The sequence below is a fragment of the Typha angustifolia genome, chromosome 4 (assembly GCF_048772165.1).
Source record: "Typha angustifolia cultivar Huaian chromosome 4, ASM4877216v1, whole genome shotgun sequence".
Taxonomy (NCBI): Eukaryota; Viridiplantae; Streptophyta; class Magnoliopsida; order Poales; family Typhaceae; genus Typha; species Typha angustifolia.
Window position 1 is genome coordinate 4,971,508 of NC_133242.1, and position 20,063 is coordinate 4,991,570.

Consider the following 20,063-nt stretch of genomic DNA (forward strand, 5'->3'; position numbering starts at 1 on the left):
CACGGACAACGGTGATAGTCTTGTCGCTAGTGGCATAGGCGACGCGACCATGTAGCTTTTTGATAGCTTAGATGGAGAGAGAAGGAAGGGAATTAGAAAGGAGGAAGATATGATTTTGGTGAGGGAGAAGATAAAGAGGGATAAGCCACGGAGAAATGGAAGGAGTGGGTTTAAAGAGGGGGGGATGGAGGAATGAGGAGGCTAAGAACATAATAGGGAGAGTGAGAAGAACAAAAAGGACGTAGTATTTTTTATCTTTATAGTGTGAATGAGGTGAGAGAAAGATGTAACAATAAATCTTATGAGAGGTGGCATTTGTGGTTATAATATATTTAATTTTTACTTTATTATCTAATAAAATCTAATATTTACTCTAACAATAAAAGGATAGAAAAATAATTTTAAGTTATCTATTAACGGCATAAGGGGTTATAGTTTTTAAAAAGTTTGGAAAAATATTTATACACTTTTATAATGTAAGCCTAATATATAACACTATCAGCAGTATCTGAATCAAGAGTGTTAATAATCCATGAATGAACCATGTTGTTGCATCGCAACCAGGTCACGTGATCTTCACGGCAAGTTTCGTGTGATGGTACCTTGAGGGAGCCATCAACAAATCCAAGTTTATTCTTTGAATTTAGCTCAATTGTCCCCGTTTAAGACTTTAGAGACTAACTAATCCTAGATGATCGGGATGATGAGTAAAGCGAGGATTTGATAGATCCGCCTTCGAAGAGTTTGTAGAAGAGCCGGATTCCTTCCTGCTGAGAGGAGGGGCATCATCGTTGGCCATGATCCTTGAAAAGATGAGGAGCTACATGAGAACGTGGTGTAGAGATGGTAGATGAGTCAGGATCTTATTGCTGCTCTGAAACCATGAAAAGAGGAAATATGGATAGAATTAGATAATATATTTCTCATTGAATCTGAACTATATATATACACGCAGAGACTTGGTCTGGAAGTCTAGATCCTATAATTAAGCAATTAATTCGCTACAGACCAAGAGCTAAATGAAGTAAATAACTTTGTACAGAAAATATCTTCCTTGAATAGAAGATACATGGAGAATATCCTTGATTATATTCTCAACAATATTCACTCAACGGAAAACAGTTTAAGAAAATCATAACTGATACCGTATCATTCTTACATTCAGAAGACAAAGGGGCAGATTGTGTAAGATAGTAGCAAACATCTATTGCAACATACGACGTCTTGAAAAGATGAGCTACAAGCTATACTTCCAGCAGCAAGTCAGCAACTTTTGAGCCTTTCCAACAGAATCATCAGCACACTCGACATCTTTCTCTGGCATAGAAGACTTCTCTGCAATCCATTTCTCAATTATAAGGCCAATTCTCCTAAGCTGCCATACGTCAAGGAAAACAAGGGTACTGCAAGTGTGCAACTAGCAAGAGATGTCAATTTGATCAACAAAATAAGCCCATTTCATTGGTTGTTAATGAAACAAAAATTACCTAAAAGGTTCTACAAAAAATTTCGAGATCAATTGGAAGGATACAGATGCTGTCACTACTCCGTATAGTTTTGTGGAATCATGAGGCGCCAATTCTTCTGACTTATCCTCTGGATGGCTTTCAAGATCTTCTTCGATAATGTAAGATTTTTCCAAGAGAAGTAACGGAAACTGGCGCGAGGATGATAAGCTAATATCATCCTCCTGTACCTGGACTAACAACCTTGCTAGTATACACCAGAGTGCATTTCGGGCTTGGGGTTCATCAGAAACTAAAGGTAAAATGTCGAACAGACCTTGCAGGAACAGGATATCTGGAAACACAACAGATTACTGCATCAGTAATAGCTATGGCAGAAACTCTGGCAAACACAGACTTCATAGTCAATTGTGACATACCATGTGAAAATTCTGACATTAGATGCTTTTCATCCCCTAGAAGATTTGCTATAATTACAACTGCAGAGACACAGGAGCTGGAAACCTGTCAGAATGTAGGATAGGGCATGTCTCAGTATTATATCTCACTGCCTAGGATTTCCATTTCCTTCGAACATCATGAATCTGGTTAATTTTCAAATTTTAGATAATAAGTGCAATGCATGCACACAAGTGCATCTATATCAATAAGAACTTCTGGTGTTCTCCACTATTATCAAATTGTGAAGAATCTATACACTTTCATGTTGCCATAAGTAAGCTATGGGCCTCTATCAGCTGAATGCAAAACTGTATCTTATTGCAAGAATCAGCATATTTCTAATTTTGTGAGTCAACAAGATCCTAAAGGAGCTGAGCTCATATGTGTAGTCAAAGTAGTACTACATTTTTCTTCAATATTCATAATATCTATTACAAACTTTGAGATGACAATTAGACTGCAACTTGTTACTTGCCTTTTGTCTTTGAACAATAGTGCAAAAGTTACATAACATTTATACACTGTCAGAAGTCAGAACCACTAGCATAATAATATATACAGATTACTCCTATACTCTTGCTGGAGGCAAATTGGGTGAACCCTTCTCATCATCATCCATGCCTTATCCTACCAAATACAGATTTGGTTACAAACACTTACGAGGCCACAGTTTGTGGCTAAAATTAGTGCAATCCGAGAGCATTGACAAATAACTTCTAGAACAAGTGTCGGGAGTTCAAATCTCACTATGATTGCCTTGCTAATAAAACAAAAAGAAGCTCCACTCATTTAAGTCAACCCTATTTCTTGGGCTATCAAAAATGTCTCAAGCCCAAAAGTATCGGGAAATATTAGAACGTAAAAGATAAAAACTACTGTTAACACCTTAAGTTTCTAGAGTATTGGTGAGTTTACATTTCCAAAATATTAGATCAAAATTTGACCAAAATCTACAAAAACCTGACTGATAAAAGGAAACACATGAATTAGCTTATAGAGGGTATAAATATCTAGGTTATCTTGTCGGTATGATGTCAGTACAAGTAATGGACTTAATCACTAAACAAGTTGTACTTAGAATAATAGCAATATAATCTGTCACTGATGTATCGAGAAAGCCCATAAAGAGCACAATATAATGTTAATAAATTTTCTAGCATCATGGTCACCTCAAATTTATCAGGTAGCTTGACTATGCTACAAACCAACTGAAGCAATTGCTCATTCGAAGACATCACTTGTGAACAACTGTCTATAGCAGAAAGTGCTTCAACCAGCCGAAGAATTAGATCCAGGACAGGACACCTGAGACAACCACAAGGTGGAGAACATATTTTGAAATGTCACGCAGCTTGTTAAGAGAACAATCCAATAGTGCATGCAGTTTGATCAATATGTATGCGGAGGTAACAATTAAATCCACTATAAAGTTCCCAGTCAGTCTATATGCACAAACTGATGCAGTAATATAAGAGCACAAAGAGAAAACTAGCAAGGAAGAGAAAAGGGAAACATTACAACTTCAACAATTCCAAGTAAGAACTGTTTATTTGACATTTATATTACACTGTTTACTGGAAAAAGAAAATAGACAATAATGAGGTTAATACATTGTAGATAAAAGATACGATATAATGTATAATAATCATGTTCTAGCAAAATTTGACATAATTAGAAGCAAGAATGTAGATGATATGTTGTTACCCATCATTGGAATGGTAATATGTAAACAGAAAGTAATTTCTGAAAGCAAAACTCAGCCTGTAAATCATGTGATTTTGAATCTGTCCATGTTATGCAAGACTATATGATCTTTACTGCTATAAGATAAACAAGTGCATAGTCAGAATTATAGCATTATGTTTAGCAGCAAAAAGATGTATTTGGGAACAGTGGTCATTTGGTCACTTTGTAAAACAATATCTTCGACAAAAATAATAATTTTTTTGCCAACTAGACATACATAAACACTAAATTTGCAATGCTCCTTTCGCTTAGACAATGACAATAATAAATTGCTCACTTGTGCATCCATGCCCTCAGAAAATGGAGGTGTTGTTAACTCACCACCTACTCTAAAAGCTTAAGTTGTTAGAAAACTATAGTTTTTGTATTTTATATTCTAACACTCCCTCTCACTTCTCAGTTTGAGATAATTCAATGGGCTTAAGAAATGGATGACTTAAATGGATAGAGATGTTATATTTTAAATGATAGATAAGTCCGATAGGACTCGAACTCATAATATCTTCTCCTACAATATGTTAATTCACCAATTATTCTGAAAGCTTAAGCTGTTAAAAAATAATGGTTTTGATATTTTATATTATAACGAGCAACGTTAGCCATGTTGATCGGTTATCAGCACCTAGCATAGGGTGTGTCAAAGGCACAGCCCTGTGTCAAGTTGTGTCATGCCGACCAACGCACCTGCGTGTCGGCTAATGCCATTCCCTTCAGGGGCGATACAAGTATAGTATCAAGAGGCACATAATATGTGCCACCCGAAGCCCGTTAAGCCAAGTCAAAGAGTTGGCTACTTTTCTAAATAGAAAATAGAAGTTAGAGAAGAAGAAAGAGCAGAGAAATAGATGAGATCTTGGAGGGTTTTTTCTTCAAGTCCCATAAAAAGTGTTAAACTTTCTTTCACTCTTAAGGACGCCCTTTGTTTTACACCTTTTAAAAACTAATTTTGGGTGCACAAATGACTTAATTCTAGATTTATCATTTGTAAGTTACTCTACATTGATTTAGCATTTTGGTGCTAATTTTTCTAGGCATGCCGACAAGGTAGCAAAAAGGCATGAGCCATTGGCACAACAATCATTACTAACAAGTGTAACCATACATGAGGATTTATCTTGACATGTTTCTTCCTTTGAGATGATGTTACATAATTTAATGCTCAAGACAATATGTTAAATTAACCTTTTCTTTTTTATTAGTCTATATCATTTAGTTCAACTCTGAGATGGGACGCATGATCCCATGGCTGTCAAGAGCCAGGACCCTCATCAATTTCTGATTAGACCTTACAACAGTCCAGTCAACCATAAGCACTTTTACTTTTGTAAGATGCATTCTTATGTTACAGACCATTTACAGAACAAAAATGTGTTGACCACATAGTTTATTGTACATTTTGATCAGATGCAGTTTGATTCACATCCTAAGGACTTCAGATTAAACAAATCTCATAACGCCAGCATATATGGAAAGTATGATTAAATATTCCTGTAGAGTATAAATCTTATAGCCTTAACAAGTTGGAAATTGTTGGAGAGTTCCAAAAATACCAACTATCCACAGACAATACTTTTGCTAATCTAAGCATTACATAGCAAACCCATTCTATGGTCCATCACTTGCCTCAGAAAAAGGTGATCTGTGATTTCACTGGACCTCTTAGAGGATTTTATTACTGAAGAGGATCCAGATTCTTTTAAATCATACATGTGAGAATGTTGCAAGGACGTATCTTAGCATAATACATGATATTCAGAACTCCCTCTCTGCCCTCTCCTCATGCTTGGTTATATGAATGACAAAATACCATTTTCATCCTCAGATCCTTTATTACTGAATTACATAGTAATACCGTTTTATTACTGAATGACACAACATGATTTTGTTGATTTGGAAAAAGGCTGAATAAAGTATAAACTTGTAATATGCCGTTGCATAGTCTTAGGGATATATTGGCAGGCTCTACCTGTGAATGAATAGTCATTTCTCACACATCTCCCAATTATGTCTCAGCATCCTTATGTAATTTTGTCCAAATTTGCGTCGGCAATATGACAACAGTCTTAAGTTCAAAATGCTAGTGAGAAGGACAAAGCAAATTTCGACATACTATTTTCACACTAATCAGCAGTCCTAAACCTAGCAGAAAATTCCTGGCTAATGCAAAAGGAGAGATGAGATGAACTGGCATTAAACCTAGAAGAACTGTCAGAAGGTGGAGATTACCTCATAAGTCATGGGCTCAGTGAGATGATATATGTCACAAGGAAGGATTGTCTTTTCTGATCATGCCAGCCCTGGGAAGCACGGATACTCCAATTTGGGTGGAGTATCCGTATCCGATACGTATCGGATACGGATACGGGCCGGATACGGCCCGGATACGTATCCGATACGTTTTCAGAGTATCCTAAATTTAAATAATTAATTTTTATTTTCGGATACGGGGTGGATACGGCTGGATACGTGTTGGATACGTTTCGGATACGTTTTGGATACGTTTTGGGTTTAATTGGGTAATCGGGTGAGTTTAATTTTATAAACCCGTTAAGAAATTTAACTTACCCACCCCCACCCGTCGTTCCACCCCCAATTTGATATCTCAAACCGTGCCCTAGCTCTCCCTCTCTCTCTCTCTCTCTCTCTCGACGACGCTGCTCCCTCTCTCTCGCGACCGTGCCGCCGTTGCCGCTCCCTGTTCTCCCCTTCTCTCTCGACAAGCCACCGCTCTCCCTTCTTCCTCCTCTCTCTCGACGAAGGTATGTTTATTTCTTCTCTCGATGAACTAGCTTTTTTTTTTCTTCAATTTTCTTCAGTTTTTCCTCGATTTCTTCTCTGAATTTTTCATTTGATTTCTTCCCCTTTCCCTTCTTAAATTCTGTTTTAAGTTACTTTTCTCAGTTTTTTTTTTCCTTTTCTTTTCTCAGTTTTTTCTCCTTTCTCTGAATTTTTTCTTCTTCGATTGTGCAGATTTCTTCTCTGATTTTTTTTTCCTTTTCTACTTTGCCTTATTTACAGTTTAATTAATTCTGTATGATCACTTAAGTATTGCATGTTTGAATTTTTTTCTTCTTCGATTGTGCAGATTTCTTCTCTGATTTTTTTTCCTTTTCTACTTTGCCTTATTTACAGTTTAACTGTATGATCACTTAAGTATTGCATGTCTGAATTTTTATTGCTTTAAACCTTCTCTAGTTGCTTAAGTATTATAATTCTGAATTTTCAGATTTATTCCATTATTAGATTCCTAGATTAGCTGGTTATATTTAATTTGAATGACATGAAATCATGAATTCATCTTCTTAAATATTAGTATACCAGTTAGAACTAATACTAATAGTTAGATTAGTACAGTGTAAGAACTTAGAATTTCTCTGTTTTATTTTTATCACAGATAAATGGCTACTGAAAGTATTAGTTCTAGTACTAATAGTGTGGCGGTAGATGAGAGTGCTCCGCTTTGGAAATATGTAACCAAATTAGAAAAGATGGGAGAAGGAGGAGGGAATATGAGGTTTCAATGCAATTATTGTCAGCAAATATACAAAGGATCTTATTATAGAGTAAAGGCTCATGTGATGAGAATTAGTGGATGTGGAATCAAACCATGCCCTAAAGTAAATAGTCAGCATATTGTGGAAATGAAAAGGATAATGGAGCAGGCTGAATTAAAAATAAAGAACTCTATGCCAAAGTCAGTACCATTGCCAATGTCAACTCAATATGGAACTTCTAGTATGCCCCTTGCAACTTCTTCTTCTAACATGCCCTATGGATCAAAGAAGAGAAGGTCTGGAGAAACAGCTCTTGAGAAGTCATTTAATATGGCTTCTCGTAATCAATTACACAGTCAAATTGCTAGAATGTTTTACTCTGCTGGGTTACCTTTTCATCTTGCTAGGAACCCATATTATGTTAAGTCTTATACTTTTGCAACTAATAGTCAAATAGCAGGTTATTTGCCTCCTGGATATAATATGTTGAGAACCACACTTCTGCAACAAGAAAGGGCAAACATTGAAAGGTTATTGGAACCCATTAAGGGCACATGGAAGGAAAAAGGGGTTAGCATTATGTGTGATGGCTGGACAGATGCACAAAGAAGACCTCTTATCAATTTTTTGGCAGTGACTGAGAATGGTCCCATGTTTTTGAGAGCTGTAAACTGTGAAGGGGAGTACAAAGATAAATTCTTTATATCTAGCTTGATCAGTAAAGTAATTGAAGAGGTTGGAGCACAAAATGTGGTGCAAGTCATTACTGATAATGCCCCTGTTTGTAAGTCAGCTGGGATGCTTATAGAGGCTCAGTATTCAAATATTTTTTGGACTCCATGTGTTGTCCATACCCTCAACCTTGCATTAAAAAATATATGTGCATCAAAAAACACTGAGGGGAATGAGCTTGTTTTTGATGAATGCAGTTGGATATCCATTGTGGCAGGGGATGTGATGTGCATCAAAAATTTTATCATGCAACACTCTATGCGACTTGCCATTTTCAATGAATTTGTAAATTTGAAGTTGATTGCTGTTGCTGATACACGTTTTGCCTCAACTATTGTGATGCTGAGGAGATTCAAAACTATCAAATGTGGGCTACAAACGATGGTTATTAGTGATAAATGGAATTCTTATAGAGAGGATGATGTAGCAAAAGCACAATTTGTGAAAGAGAAGGTTCTTGATGATATATGGTGGGACAAAATTGAATATATATTATCTTTTACTGAGCCTATTTATTCAATGCTGAGATTGGCTGATACTGACAAACCTTGCCTCCATTTGATTTATGAAATGTGGGATGATATGATTGAAAGAGTGAAAACAGCTATATACAGACATGAGGCAAAAAAAGAAGATGAAGAGTCAGCTTTTTACTCAGTTGTGCATAAAATTCTTGTTGATAGATGGGATAGAAGCAATACTCCTCTTCATTGTTTAGCACACTCATTGAATCCAAGGTAAAGTCGATGCTTAAAAATTTATTACATAGTTGTTTCTTTTGGTTTATAGTTTTGTTAATTTAACTTTTGTGCTCTTCTTACTAGGTATTATACCAATACTTGGATTAGTGAGGATCCAAACCGCACTCCTCCACACAAAGATCTAGAAATTTCTCGTATGAGAAACAAATGTTTAAAGAGGTTCTTTGCAAACGGAGAAGAGAGGAGAATTTTAAATAATGAGTATGCCAATTTCTCAACTGCAACAGAGGGTTTTGATAACTATGACTCTATTGAAGATAGAGATATTCTTGATCCAAAGAAGTGGTGGGTCATTCATGGTGCTTTTGCACCTAACCTTCAGAATTTAGCACTTAAATTACTCGGGCAACCGTGTTCATCATCATGTTGTGAGAGGAATTGGAGCACATATTCATTTATTCACACAATGAAAAGAAACAAGATCACTCCACAACGAGCAGAGGATCTAGTTTTTATCCATAACAATCTTCGTCTTCTCTCTAGAAGATCGACTGAGTATATGGAAGGGGAGACCAAAATGTGGGATGTTGGAGGAGATTCATTTGATTCATTCGATGGAGCGGGTATTCTTGAAGTTGCTGACCTCTCGCTTGATGAACCTGATTTGGAGGCTATTGTATTCACTGATGAAGGCAATGAGGAGACTAGCTTAAATGGAAATGAATAATTAATGTCATTGCCAATTACACTACTGACTTATTATTACTCTCATTTTGGTGTCATACAAATTGTGAAATGTTGGTGGATACTTTATAAACTTTAGTGCTATGACCTATGAGTCTATGAGTTACTCATATGGAATGCAATGATACTACTATTCTCATTTTGGTGCATTATTTGTTGAACGTTGATGTATTCTTTGTCTAATTGTCTTTGATATCTATTACTCTCATTTTTGTTATTAAATGCTTATGTAGATAATAGATGTATTAAAATATTGAATGCAATATTATGTATATGTTGTCATTAGAATATAATTTTTTTATATAATTTTTTAATTGCCGTATCCTAGACGTATCGTATCCTATATTTTGAGAATTTGCCGTATCCCCGTATCCGTATCGTATCGTATCCGTATCCCGTATCCGTATCCGTATCCGTGCTTCATAGTGCCAGCCTTTTGCACTCAGTAGGTACCATGCAGATCTGGGCAACATCAACATAGAGTATCATATACTCCATGTAGTGAGAGCATTGAGGTATACCCTCGAGTTAAGATGGCCCTAAGCTTACCTATCTCTATCCGACTATCCGTAGATCAGCTCTATTTCCTAGTAATGCGATGAGAAATAAGACTTCATCCTCTTACCCACAATTTTGTCATTTTAGTTGGACGTTGACTCCACTGAACTTAAAAATGGAAGACAGGTTTTGCTACGCAACTGAAGATCCTATCAAAGGAATGTTATTAGTTTGAAAATTCTGTGTCCATTAATTTGTAGCAATAACATGGGTTGATGTAGCAAATTCACTATTACGTTCAAGATTTTTCTGCAATTTATGCTGAATAATAGCTATTGATTTCCTAATATGAAAATTATGGCATGCTTCATACTTGTAAAGATGAATACTAACTTAGTAACATGTCCACAAGGACCAGAAGATAGATGATAGTTACTAAAACTTTGCAAAATACATCTCCTAGATTGTTACAAACAATACACTTGATAAAAGAAATTCAAAAAGATTCTTTGCTAAGTTGTGAAAATTTGAGCCATCGGAGTTGTCTCCGTCAGAATCAAAAAAAAAAAAAAAAAAAAAATTGGGGTTGAGAGAGGAGGGTGCACGTGCTCTACACATGCAGCCCCTCCCCTCTCCCTCTCCAGCACGCGACGAGGCGCTGATAAGGGGAGGATTTCATCTAATCCAAATCGGATTAGATTTAATCCTCATCTAATCTATAAATTAAACCCTAATCTCTTTTCTCTCTCTGTTTAACGATCTCAGCCCTCTCCTCTCTCTTTTCTTCCTCCTTTACCGACGGAGTCACGCCATGGAATCGGCCTGCCGGAGCGTCGTCGGAGCCAGCGGAGACCACCACGTACTCTTTCGTAAGCCTTCTCTCACCCCTCAAAGTTAATTAAAGAATAATAGGGTTTAGTGAAAATACTTAATTTGGGGGTTCTTCGGCTTCATCGGCAAATCTGGCCGGACGGCGGCTTCGAGTCGCAGCCGCTACCTCTAGAAGCACCTTGCCTCTGGCCTCGTGCCGTGGGCAGTCACCATTGGAGCCCTCGTGGCTCCGGTCGCCGTCGGTCATGGGATCGACCACCGTTCGTGGGTTCTCCACCTCGCGAGGACGGCGGCACCGTATGGGTGTTGGGGAGCTGAGGGTGCGGCCGGCAAACCTTCGCCGCGGTGGCCGCCAGCGTCTTCCTCTTCCTCTTTTCCTTTTTCTCTCTTTTCCTCTCTTTTTTTCTCTCTCTTTCTTCGGCTTGGAGAAGACAGACTCGGGCAACCCGAGTCTGATCTCCTCCATTTTAGTGTTTGGATTCAGGTCGGGTTGGATCCGAATCCGAGGGACCCAACCCGAACCACTAATTTGGTGGGCTGCGGGTTAGCCCGAGCCCAATTCAATTAATTCGGCTGGGCCTCGGCCCAATCCGATTTAGTTGATTTCTTTTTGGATTGGGCCGGGCCAGCAGCACCCCAGCCCAATCCAATGGGTAATTTTAAACCCATTTTAGTTCTTTTTGGTCTTTAAATTTTAAAAATATTGTTACTATTCAAATTAAAAAGTTGGTTATTATTTATTATTTAAGGTAGTGATTTTTAATACATGAGCTAGAGATTTGAGATTTTGGTTGTCTTACCTAGACTCAGGTGAGTGGGTTCACTCACATGTTTATTTTATTGTATTTTGTATTTTTGTCAGACCATGTAAACTTTCTATGTGTAATTTATTTATTTCACCCTTATGTGTAAAAATTAAATTGTTGCAATTTCTGTGTGCAAATCCATTTATTTCATCCATACGTGCGAAAATTTAATTGTTTTATTTTTTGTGGGCATTTAATTATTATATTTAGTGCATCACCATACTTCGTGCAAATATTGAAATTTGTGAAAAGAAAAATGAGACTAGTATTGGTACGACTTTGAGAACAGTCCCGGTATAAATCGTTTGTGATTTTTCGTGGTGACTCAAGTCTATCTAGAAGTCCAGGGGAAAGTCCTAAATTAAATCACTGCGGTGACTTTCTTAGGTAACTCTGGCGGGGTTAGGGAACAGTCCTAGGATGAATGAGAAAATTTCCTAGGTGACTCTAACTTCTCTCAACGGTTAGAGGAAAAGACAGAATATGTTGATCACAGAGTGATACCCTCTGATGACCCTAACCGGATCAGCTATGAAGAAAAGTCCCGAGCGTCATCTCGAGGTGACTTCTAGTTGATGTGGATCCATAGGGTTTAGACCCATTGAGACATATGACAGTATAAATATCAAAAGATGTTAATATGTTGAAAACGTACAAGGTTACAAGTTGTGACATCTCTCTATTGTTATCATTGTTATTATTTAGAGAGCATGCCTATTGCATATTGTTATGGATACTGTTGCTTTTAGTTTAATTTATTCAGCATTAATATGATTTAAAATTTATTTAGTTTTTGAGTGGATTCCACTTACTGAGCTATAGTTGTTGGTTCATGGGTTCTATTGTTTGTTTTTGTATTTGTTTATTTATTTCAGGTAATAGTCAACGGGGCGACTGAGCGAGATGTACCCGGACTCCACCTCCACTTAGGATTCACCTATTTATCTTTCCGCTCTTTTAGATTATATGCTTTAGATTATAAGTTTTATTTATTGAGTTTAGAGACTCAAAAACATTAACATTGTTTTATTTTTATTGCAATTAGTTATAAAATTTAATAAAGCACATTCTCATTTTATTTATTCATTCTGTCATCGTACACGTAGAGAGTATTAATAAGGCTTCGTGCATCTCAAGCATATTGAGATGCATGGCCGGTCATGATTCATATTTTGGGTCGTGACAGTCTCTGTGCAAATGGTAATGTTCACCAAGTTACCTTCTTGCAAGACACGCTGTGACATGTAGTTTGTCAATTATGTATCAATGCCAGTGCAGTGGAAAGTAAACATTGATACAAGCATATATTTCATAGTTGAAATTATTTTTATTTCAATTAAGAGACTGTTAAAGAAATAAATAATAAAATAAGGGTTTTCGCACCTTTCCAACTTGTTCTCATCTCCTGAGTCCTTAATTTCACTGGTTAACAGACTAATAACAAGATTCAGCAAACCCAACTTCATCAAAGGTTGAAGAAGAATAGTTCCCACTTCTTGATTATCAATGACGGTCAACAAAAAGTCTATGCCCTGTCAATAATAAAAAGTGGTCATCACCATTTGGAAATGAAGTTAAATTCTAGTTAAACTAATTAATATGAGGACAAACAACCAAGAAAAAGTTAAAAGAATCCATTTTTTATGGATTTTTAATTGTGTTCCTACTAGGATTGGACAACAAAAGAATCAATTATAAGGAGAAACTACTTCCTAGAGAAATTATAACCAAAGGTTCACAATTATAGAGTAGTCTCACAAGACGAGTACTATAATAACTGGCGGCCTTCCAATTGTATGTCTCACATTGTATAGTGCCTCTGTTACATCTTATTGCAATTTAAAAACTTGAACAACATGAGGACAAGAGGGATATCAGCAATTATTGATAGAACCTGATTGAAAACTTTGCCATAGAGTAAATTTGGAAGACACAAGTCATATTTTGAAACAACATGAAGAATATGGTGTGAATAACATTCTAAAACAAAATTTGGCATGATTAAACAAAAATACTTGTGATACTAATTATAGATTCCTATCCTATATTCTGGAGGAATGATTTCAGTACTGGATAGCCCTTTGGTGCATCATTCCAAAGTCTAAAGCATATGCTAAACTCAACAAGTTATTTGGCCGAACTGAATAACAGAATTTGTATGAAAGATTAAGTTCTCATTTCTCTCTCAAAAAACAGAAATTGTATGAAAGAATTTTACTTGGGGCACATTAAGACAAATATATCAAAGTAGTCGACCATTTCTTTCAATCCAAAAAACTACAAATTCCATATCTTGGAAGCTCCTCCAAAAGAAGCTTGTACTGTAGAATTGTTCTGACTTTTGAATATCCATGTAAAGGAGCTACACAAAATAAAAGATAACATAATTTATTTGCTTCCCTTCCAAATCAATATAGACAATATGTTCACTTACTGCTGCCACATGATTTTTGGTAAAACATAGTGACAAATCTATGTCTAAGGAGGATGGAAAAAATGGTGTCTCAGTGCACGAGGCTGCTGCCAATGCAAGTTTCGGGGAGAGAGTATACACAGCCCTACCTCATTATTGAAGAGGTTTTCTTATCACTTGAACCCATGACCACCTGAAAGCAAGAGACTTCACACCAAGAATCACAAAACTGAAGATTGTGTTTCAAAAGTAAAAAGACTACCATAATTTTCTACATGGTATTTTCCTCTAAACATGTTGACACAACTATAGACATCATCGTCCTTCAGGAAAATGCTTTTAGAATGAAAGATGTGTTTATGACCGACTTGCCACTTCATTACTGCTTAGGATCGAAAATAAGTAAGCAATGGGAATCCTCATTATGAAGAGGAATTTCTGCAAGTCAGTTTGCTACATTCAACTTACAGTTGCCTCTTGAGAAAAAGTTTGTCCTTTGCATTTAAGCAAAAGTGTTAATTCTACATGGCCTGAATACAGCTTAATCTAAGATATAAAAAAATAAATCAATGAATCAGTAAACTTATTTGTCACGGGCAACAATAAGAAAATATAGTGATCTGGGTGATGCAAAGACCAAAAGCTAATCAGACCTAGTGTAGATCGAATCTAATAAGAGAGACATATAGGGAAAAAAATTAAAGGCACTGTCTCACCGTACTTTCTCAAATAGTGTAGAGTTTAATGTGTTCCCAACTATCCAGAGCACATGCTGAATAATCTCATCGGGCAGGAGAGCTTTGGCCCAAGAAGAAGATGCACTACCTTGAAGACCGACGGCCAATAACCTGTTCAAAAGTAAAATAATGAACATAAGGAGAATGTAACTAGTAGTTCAATCCCATGCATGTCGTTCCACTTGAATTTTTCCTGGTCATAAGGTTTGACAGTTCACAGATATATAAATTAAGCATAACATAAGCTCATCTTTCAGAATAGAACTGAGAAAGAGAATATCACACCATATGAAAATGCACAAACTTAGAAATCAAAATGTGTCAGTAGAGAAAGTGGGAGGTGAGAGAAACGTTTTCTTTATTAATGAATAGATATCAGAACAAGGATGCCCATAGATGTAAGCCAATGGAGCAGTCGTAACTAAAGTTACTAAACAATCTATAAAGCCTTGTTTACTATAAGAATAAGATCAATTCTCAAATATCTATTCCTTTTTATTATTTCCAAAATGAGGTCTTTATTTCAGGAATAACTATTTTTATGTTTACTTGTATTTTAGAATAAGAATGTAATAATTACTTTTAATATAATATAAAATGAAAAAAAATATTGAAAAAAATATTTTTTTATAAAATCACCATGAATGTTCTTTGATTTGATATGAAGTAGATTGATAGAATAAATCTTAAGAGTAAATTAGTAAATAAGTTGATGTATGGTATAAAATATAATTTTGATAAATAGTGTCCGTATTCTAGAATTGGATTATTATGATATTTAGCTATTATTTTGGAATAAAGAATTATATTCTGGAATAAGAAAAAAATTATTCCTAAAGTGAACAAGGGCTAAGATGATCATAACCAACTAGATAGATATATGTTAACATAATACGCGTGCATACGGAAGAACATACATGGGCAATAATTGCGTTTACACTCTATAATAGTTTGCCATTAGAATTATAGTTCATAATGGTGCAATTCAACTAATAGCAATCAGAAAATAGGTTCCCTTGCCCTTTTTTAATTGCAGAGATGTCTTATACATGACAAATGAAATGAAGCAGAGGGAACAAATGATGTACAAATACCACATGTAAAACATAAGATTGGACAGATTAAAAACAATTAGCTCATATTATCAAATAAAAGTATTTGAATTAAAAATTAAAATTGGTGCAGCCTGCAAAATATGATATCATAAGGCCAGAAAAACATCTGATGGACTTAAAGAGTTGCACAATTCTGCCAGAAGCAGTCATATAAATTAACCTTACAGTAACCAGTTCTTGGGAGGAACTAGACCATTTAACCCTAGACTATCAATCAAGATAATGCCTTCAAAGAGAATAACTAGATAGACTACGAAGAGCAGAATTTCAAATTATCAGTGCTTGCAACACACATTATATTGTATTATATTATATTATATGTATAATGCAACAATATCAAAATGTATAACTCAAACAGAAGTACAAAATTATGGTGCTCACAAACACACATTATATTATATATATAATGCAACAATATCTAAGTCTATAATTCAAACAGAAGTACAATTTGATAAAAGATGAAACTAGTACAAGATCAAGTCCATAACATCCATACAGGAATAGATGCTGTAAATCATTTACCTGAAGGTTTCAGCAAGGCAGCTGGAGTCATCTAGAAGCAACTGGTCAACAACTGTCTCAATCAAACCATTTTTTGAACATATTGCATTACTTAAAACTTCATGGCAAGCTAGGTTTCCAATGATTCCCAAACAAATTTCCTGCAGGGGTCATAACTTGTGTAAGAACTGACATATATATAAAAAATAAATAAAAGCACACATGCACTGCATGTGCGGTGCCCTCTCCCTCACTGTCATGCGATGAGGTGGCTGCGAGTTTCTCGGCCGACTCGTTTGTTTCCATATCAAAATCAAAACCCTACCCAACTTCATTCATACCAACTAACACCATCGGTAACATAAGGTAATATATAGATATTATTTTTTTGGAGCAAGTAGCAAGAAACACAATTTTTGAAATGGCTGCAAATATAAATTTAACAGATTTACAACACTTCTTTTCTAGCACTAAATAGCTCACCTTCACTCGGAAAGATTTGGAAACTTGGAGGTTTGCCAAAAGCACTTCAAGTACAAGATTATTCACCTGAATGGTGCACAAACCAAGCACAGCTTGTTACCAGCCAATTGAATAAATAACATACAAGATCACAAATTGTATCCCCAAGAGTAACTTCAACTATGTTTAAATAATAAGGTAGAAACATAGTACTGAAATTTAAAATTGAACACCACTATTACATCTTTCTCAGAGAAGAATTAAAAAAGTTTTGCATCCACTAGGAAGGCAAATTTGTCCAATGGGAACAATTAGAACTGCCTCATAACTTTTCTAACCAGCACTACAAGCTATAAGATTCCTCTGGAAAGATCCCTCAACTAAATGCACTCCTATTCCAGACCCCACATAGATAAGGCCTCTACAGTACATATTACATGTTTACTTTAAGAAATAAAAACATAACTGGACATAGAGTTCACATTGGAAAACAAATAAACTACTAGGTGGCAAACCAACAGTAACCTGACAGAGCCACCGTAATGTTCGTAATACGTTATGGCATTGTTTCCATAGTTTAACAGTAATGCAGTTTACAATATAGCATTCAAGTCCCTACACCAATCTAAAGTTATACAAACAACCTTGATGCATGGAAGTTCATAATATTCAGTTATTCACACTGGGAACTAGTACAGAAGAAAGGAGTAATAAACGCAATAGAAACAAAAAGCTTATGTTAGTTTGCTCAAGTCATTTCAAAGAACAGGCAAGGAGTTCTAGTTCATCTGGTTCATAAACATATATGGGAGAAAAACAGTAAGAAATTTTAGTCTTATATTGCTGAAAAGGATCTCTTACTTTAAATACTTCTTCTAAAGCTTCAGAAAAGCAATGTAAGGGGAATAGAAAATAAAAGCTTATAATACCATAAGCTCAGCTTGAATTTTACTAGCTGCGAGATCCCATAGGATGCAACCACATTCTTCCCAAGGATCCTTTGTTTCTTCAGCTCCAGCTTGATAAGCATCAAAACAACCATTTCTTTCTTCGCTGGAACCCTGTTTGATATTGCTGTCATCATAATAAGCAGATGCCTCTTTTGATTCAATAGATTGAAGATTATATTTCTCTTCCTGGTCATCAATCAAAATTTTACCTGAAACAATATCCTTGAAAGCTTATTTAACAACTATTCATTCCTACAGAAAATTCATTACATATCACCTGAGAATCTTTCTCTACCTTCAAAACATTTGGTAAGAGCTGTCGTATGAGAGATATGATGTAGCTGGGATCTACTGTTGTTGACAAATCTAATAGCTGCAAAAGAAGTTATAATGAGTCAGAATATCAGAACTTGTCTTACTCCGTTCATATACTTTGATAAATTTACTGGTGCCTTCTAGTAAAAACAATTTTTTTTCAGAAATACTCAGTTACAATATGAAAGTATATATAAATGGCCATAATCTGCTTCTGGGTATCATAGAGGAAATTCAAAAATGCAAAGCAACTAGAGATGTTGCTTTCTTTTTTCACTTACAGTAGCAATATGTGAAGTCAATTGCAATCTTAAGTTGAATCATACTGAAAGGACCAAATAAAGTATCACAAATCATGTATAAACACTATCAAAGAGGCCAGATAAGAATCAATTTTCTTAAGAACCGACTGCTATGACACTTCATTCAACAGAACAAAAATACAACACAAATATCTTTCTTCAGGTAATCAGCTACAGTTGTACCCAAAATAACACTTGATTCATGGCCACTATAATAAGTGCAGTACCTATTATATGGAATAGCTAGCGTCTTTGACTATTCTTGAACATGCATAACATGAATTTTCTAGCCAGTATGATTGAACAAAGATATATAAAATAGTAGATAATTGATCTGCTACCCCCACCATATATTGGTTTTTCTCTCATTCACCCAAATGCTAGTTTTTCTCTTATTCACTCAAATGCTCAGCGGAATTAAGTGTCATACAAGATGAACTTAAAGAAAAGAATGGATAAGGATTATGAGAAGAAAGTAGTGCTCGGTTAACCATAGAAATATATCAGACTACTGTGATCTTTGACTCATAAGGAAGGTCCCTTAAGTGTAACTTCTACTTAACAGTCTTAGACCAAATCGAAGTGAAAAACGTGATGAAATCGACAAAGGGGATCCTTTTATGCCCTGCATACATTGCGTTTTAGCTACATTAAGTCTCAAGATTTAGAATTTACTTAATAATTGTTCATAGAAGTGGAAGATATGGTTCTAATTGTTAAGTTGGTTTCTAAATCCGATTCCAGCATAGGGTTCACTTCTTCATCACGTGTTTCTCATTGATATTGACATTAAGATGAAGCAGTTAGCGAAGAAGTCTTTACCTCGGAAGACGGGGCGAGAGGAAGGTGTGAGTGAGCTCCTTCTTCCTCTTCTTCTTCTTCTTCTTCTTCTTCTTCTTCTTCTTCTTCTTCTTCTTCTTCTTCTTCTCGTTCCGCTTCTTCTTCTTCTTCCTCTTCTTCCTCCTCCTTTTCCTCTTCCTCTTCTCTTAATCCTTTCGCAGGGCTAAGCGCCATTAGTCTCGTCGAGAGATAGGGAAGGAGAGAACTCTACGAGGGCAGGAGGTCGAGATGCTTAGAAATGGGAAACAAGCCCCAAGTATCTAACCAAACTCCTTCACAAACTTATTTACCCGACAAAATGATTTGCAAGTTTTTCACTGCAAACCCTTTTTTTAGGGAAATTTGCAAACAAGCCGCTACATCATGAGTTTTTTGTGGTTCGAGCCCTACTTATTGCTTTTTCTTAAAAAAGCCCTTTTCTTTTATTAAAAATATTCAGAAAAGCCCGATTTAAATTAACCTCACATTAGCTTAACAAAATAAGAATATTTTATTTTATTTAACTAATATTTTCAAATTCTAAAATTATCCTTGATAATTTATCTGACACATTCTTGTTTTATTAAGCTAACATGAGGTTAAATTAACTGGAGGCTTTTCCGAATATTTTTATAAAAGAAAAGGGATTTTTTAGAAAAAATAATAAGGTAGTGCTTAAATCATAAAATACTCATAATATAGGGGCTTCAATCATAAAATACCTATGCTTAGCATCACCATAAAGAAGGAAGGTTGCGAAGGCGACACACTATCAATAAGGGCACACTAGGGTATCCAAAATCTTTTTGACATCCATTAACCATCTAAATCTCGAATGGCTTAGTAGCACTACTTAAAATAAGGGATTCAGCTGCATAAATCCATTCAAAGATGTCCCTCCTTCACTACTCTCGAGGTGGCTAGGCTCCTCATCGGTTCGTGAGGAGGCTGCACGGACACAAAGGACCTCCTCAATCAATCTCTCTTGTT

The 20,063-nt window shown here is 35.7% G+C and overlaps 2 protein-coding genes across 6 annotated transcripts; one reads left to right on the forward strand and one right to left on the reverse strand.

Annotated features, from left to right (window-relative positions):
* Positions 1-433: 433 nt before the first annotated feature.
* On the reverse strand, positions 434-19,361 carry LOC140759314 (uncharacterized). Of its 5 annotated transcripts, XR_012104222.1 has the most exons (12): positions 19,077-19,361; positions 17,915-18,010; positions 17,617-17,823; positions 16,709-16,774; positions 16,247-16,386; positions 14,594-14,720; positions 12,843-12,991; positions 3,077-3,212; positions 1,886-1,970; positions 1,488-1,800; positions 1,160-1,403; positions 434-874 (listed from the first exon to the last, which is right to left on the reverse strand). XR_012104222.1 is itself a non-coding variant. In XM_073095840.1 (11 exons), the coding sequence occupies exons 1-11, from the start codon at positions 19,266-19,268 to the stop codon at positions 1,238-1,240; spliced, it is 1,659 nt and encodes a 552-aa protein (XP_072951941.1). In that variant the 5' UTR covers positions 19,269-19,361; the 3' UTR covers positions 914-1,237. The 5 variants fall into 5 exon arrangements, 4 of the variants coding, with proteins under 4 accessions (XP_072951941.1, XP_072951940.1, XP_072951943.1 ...); XM_073095840.1 differs by lacking the exon at positions 434-874 and having other exon boundaries at positions 914-1,403; positions 17,933-18,010; XM_073095839.1 differs by lacking the exon at positions 434-874 and having other exon boundaries at positions 914-1,403.
* On the forward strand, positions 6,274-10,367 carry LOC140759313 (uncharacterized). The gene is made up of 2 exons (XM_073095837.1): positions 6,274-8,616; positions 8,704-10,367. Exons 1-2 carry the CDS (start codon positions 7,052-7,054, stop codon positions 9,305-9,307), a joined length of 2,169 nt encoding a protein of 722 aa, XP_072951938.1. The 5' UTR covers positions 6,274-7,051; the 3' UTR covers positions 9,308-10,367.
* Positions 19,362-20,063: the final 702 nt, after the last annotated feature.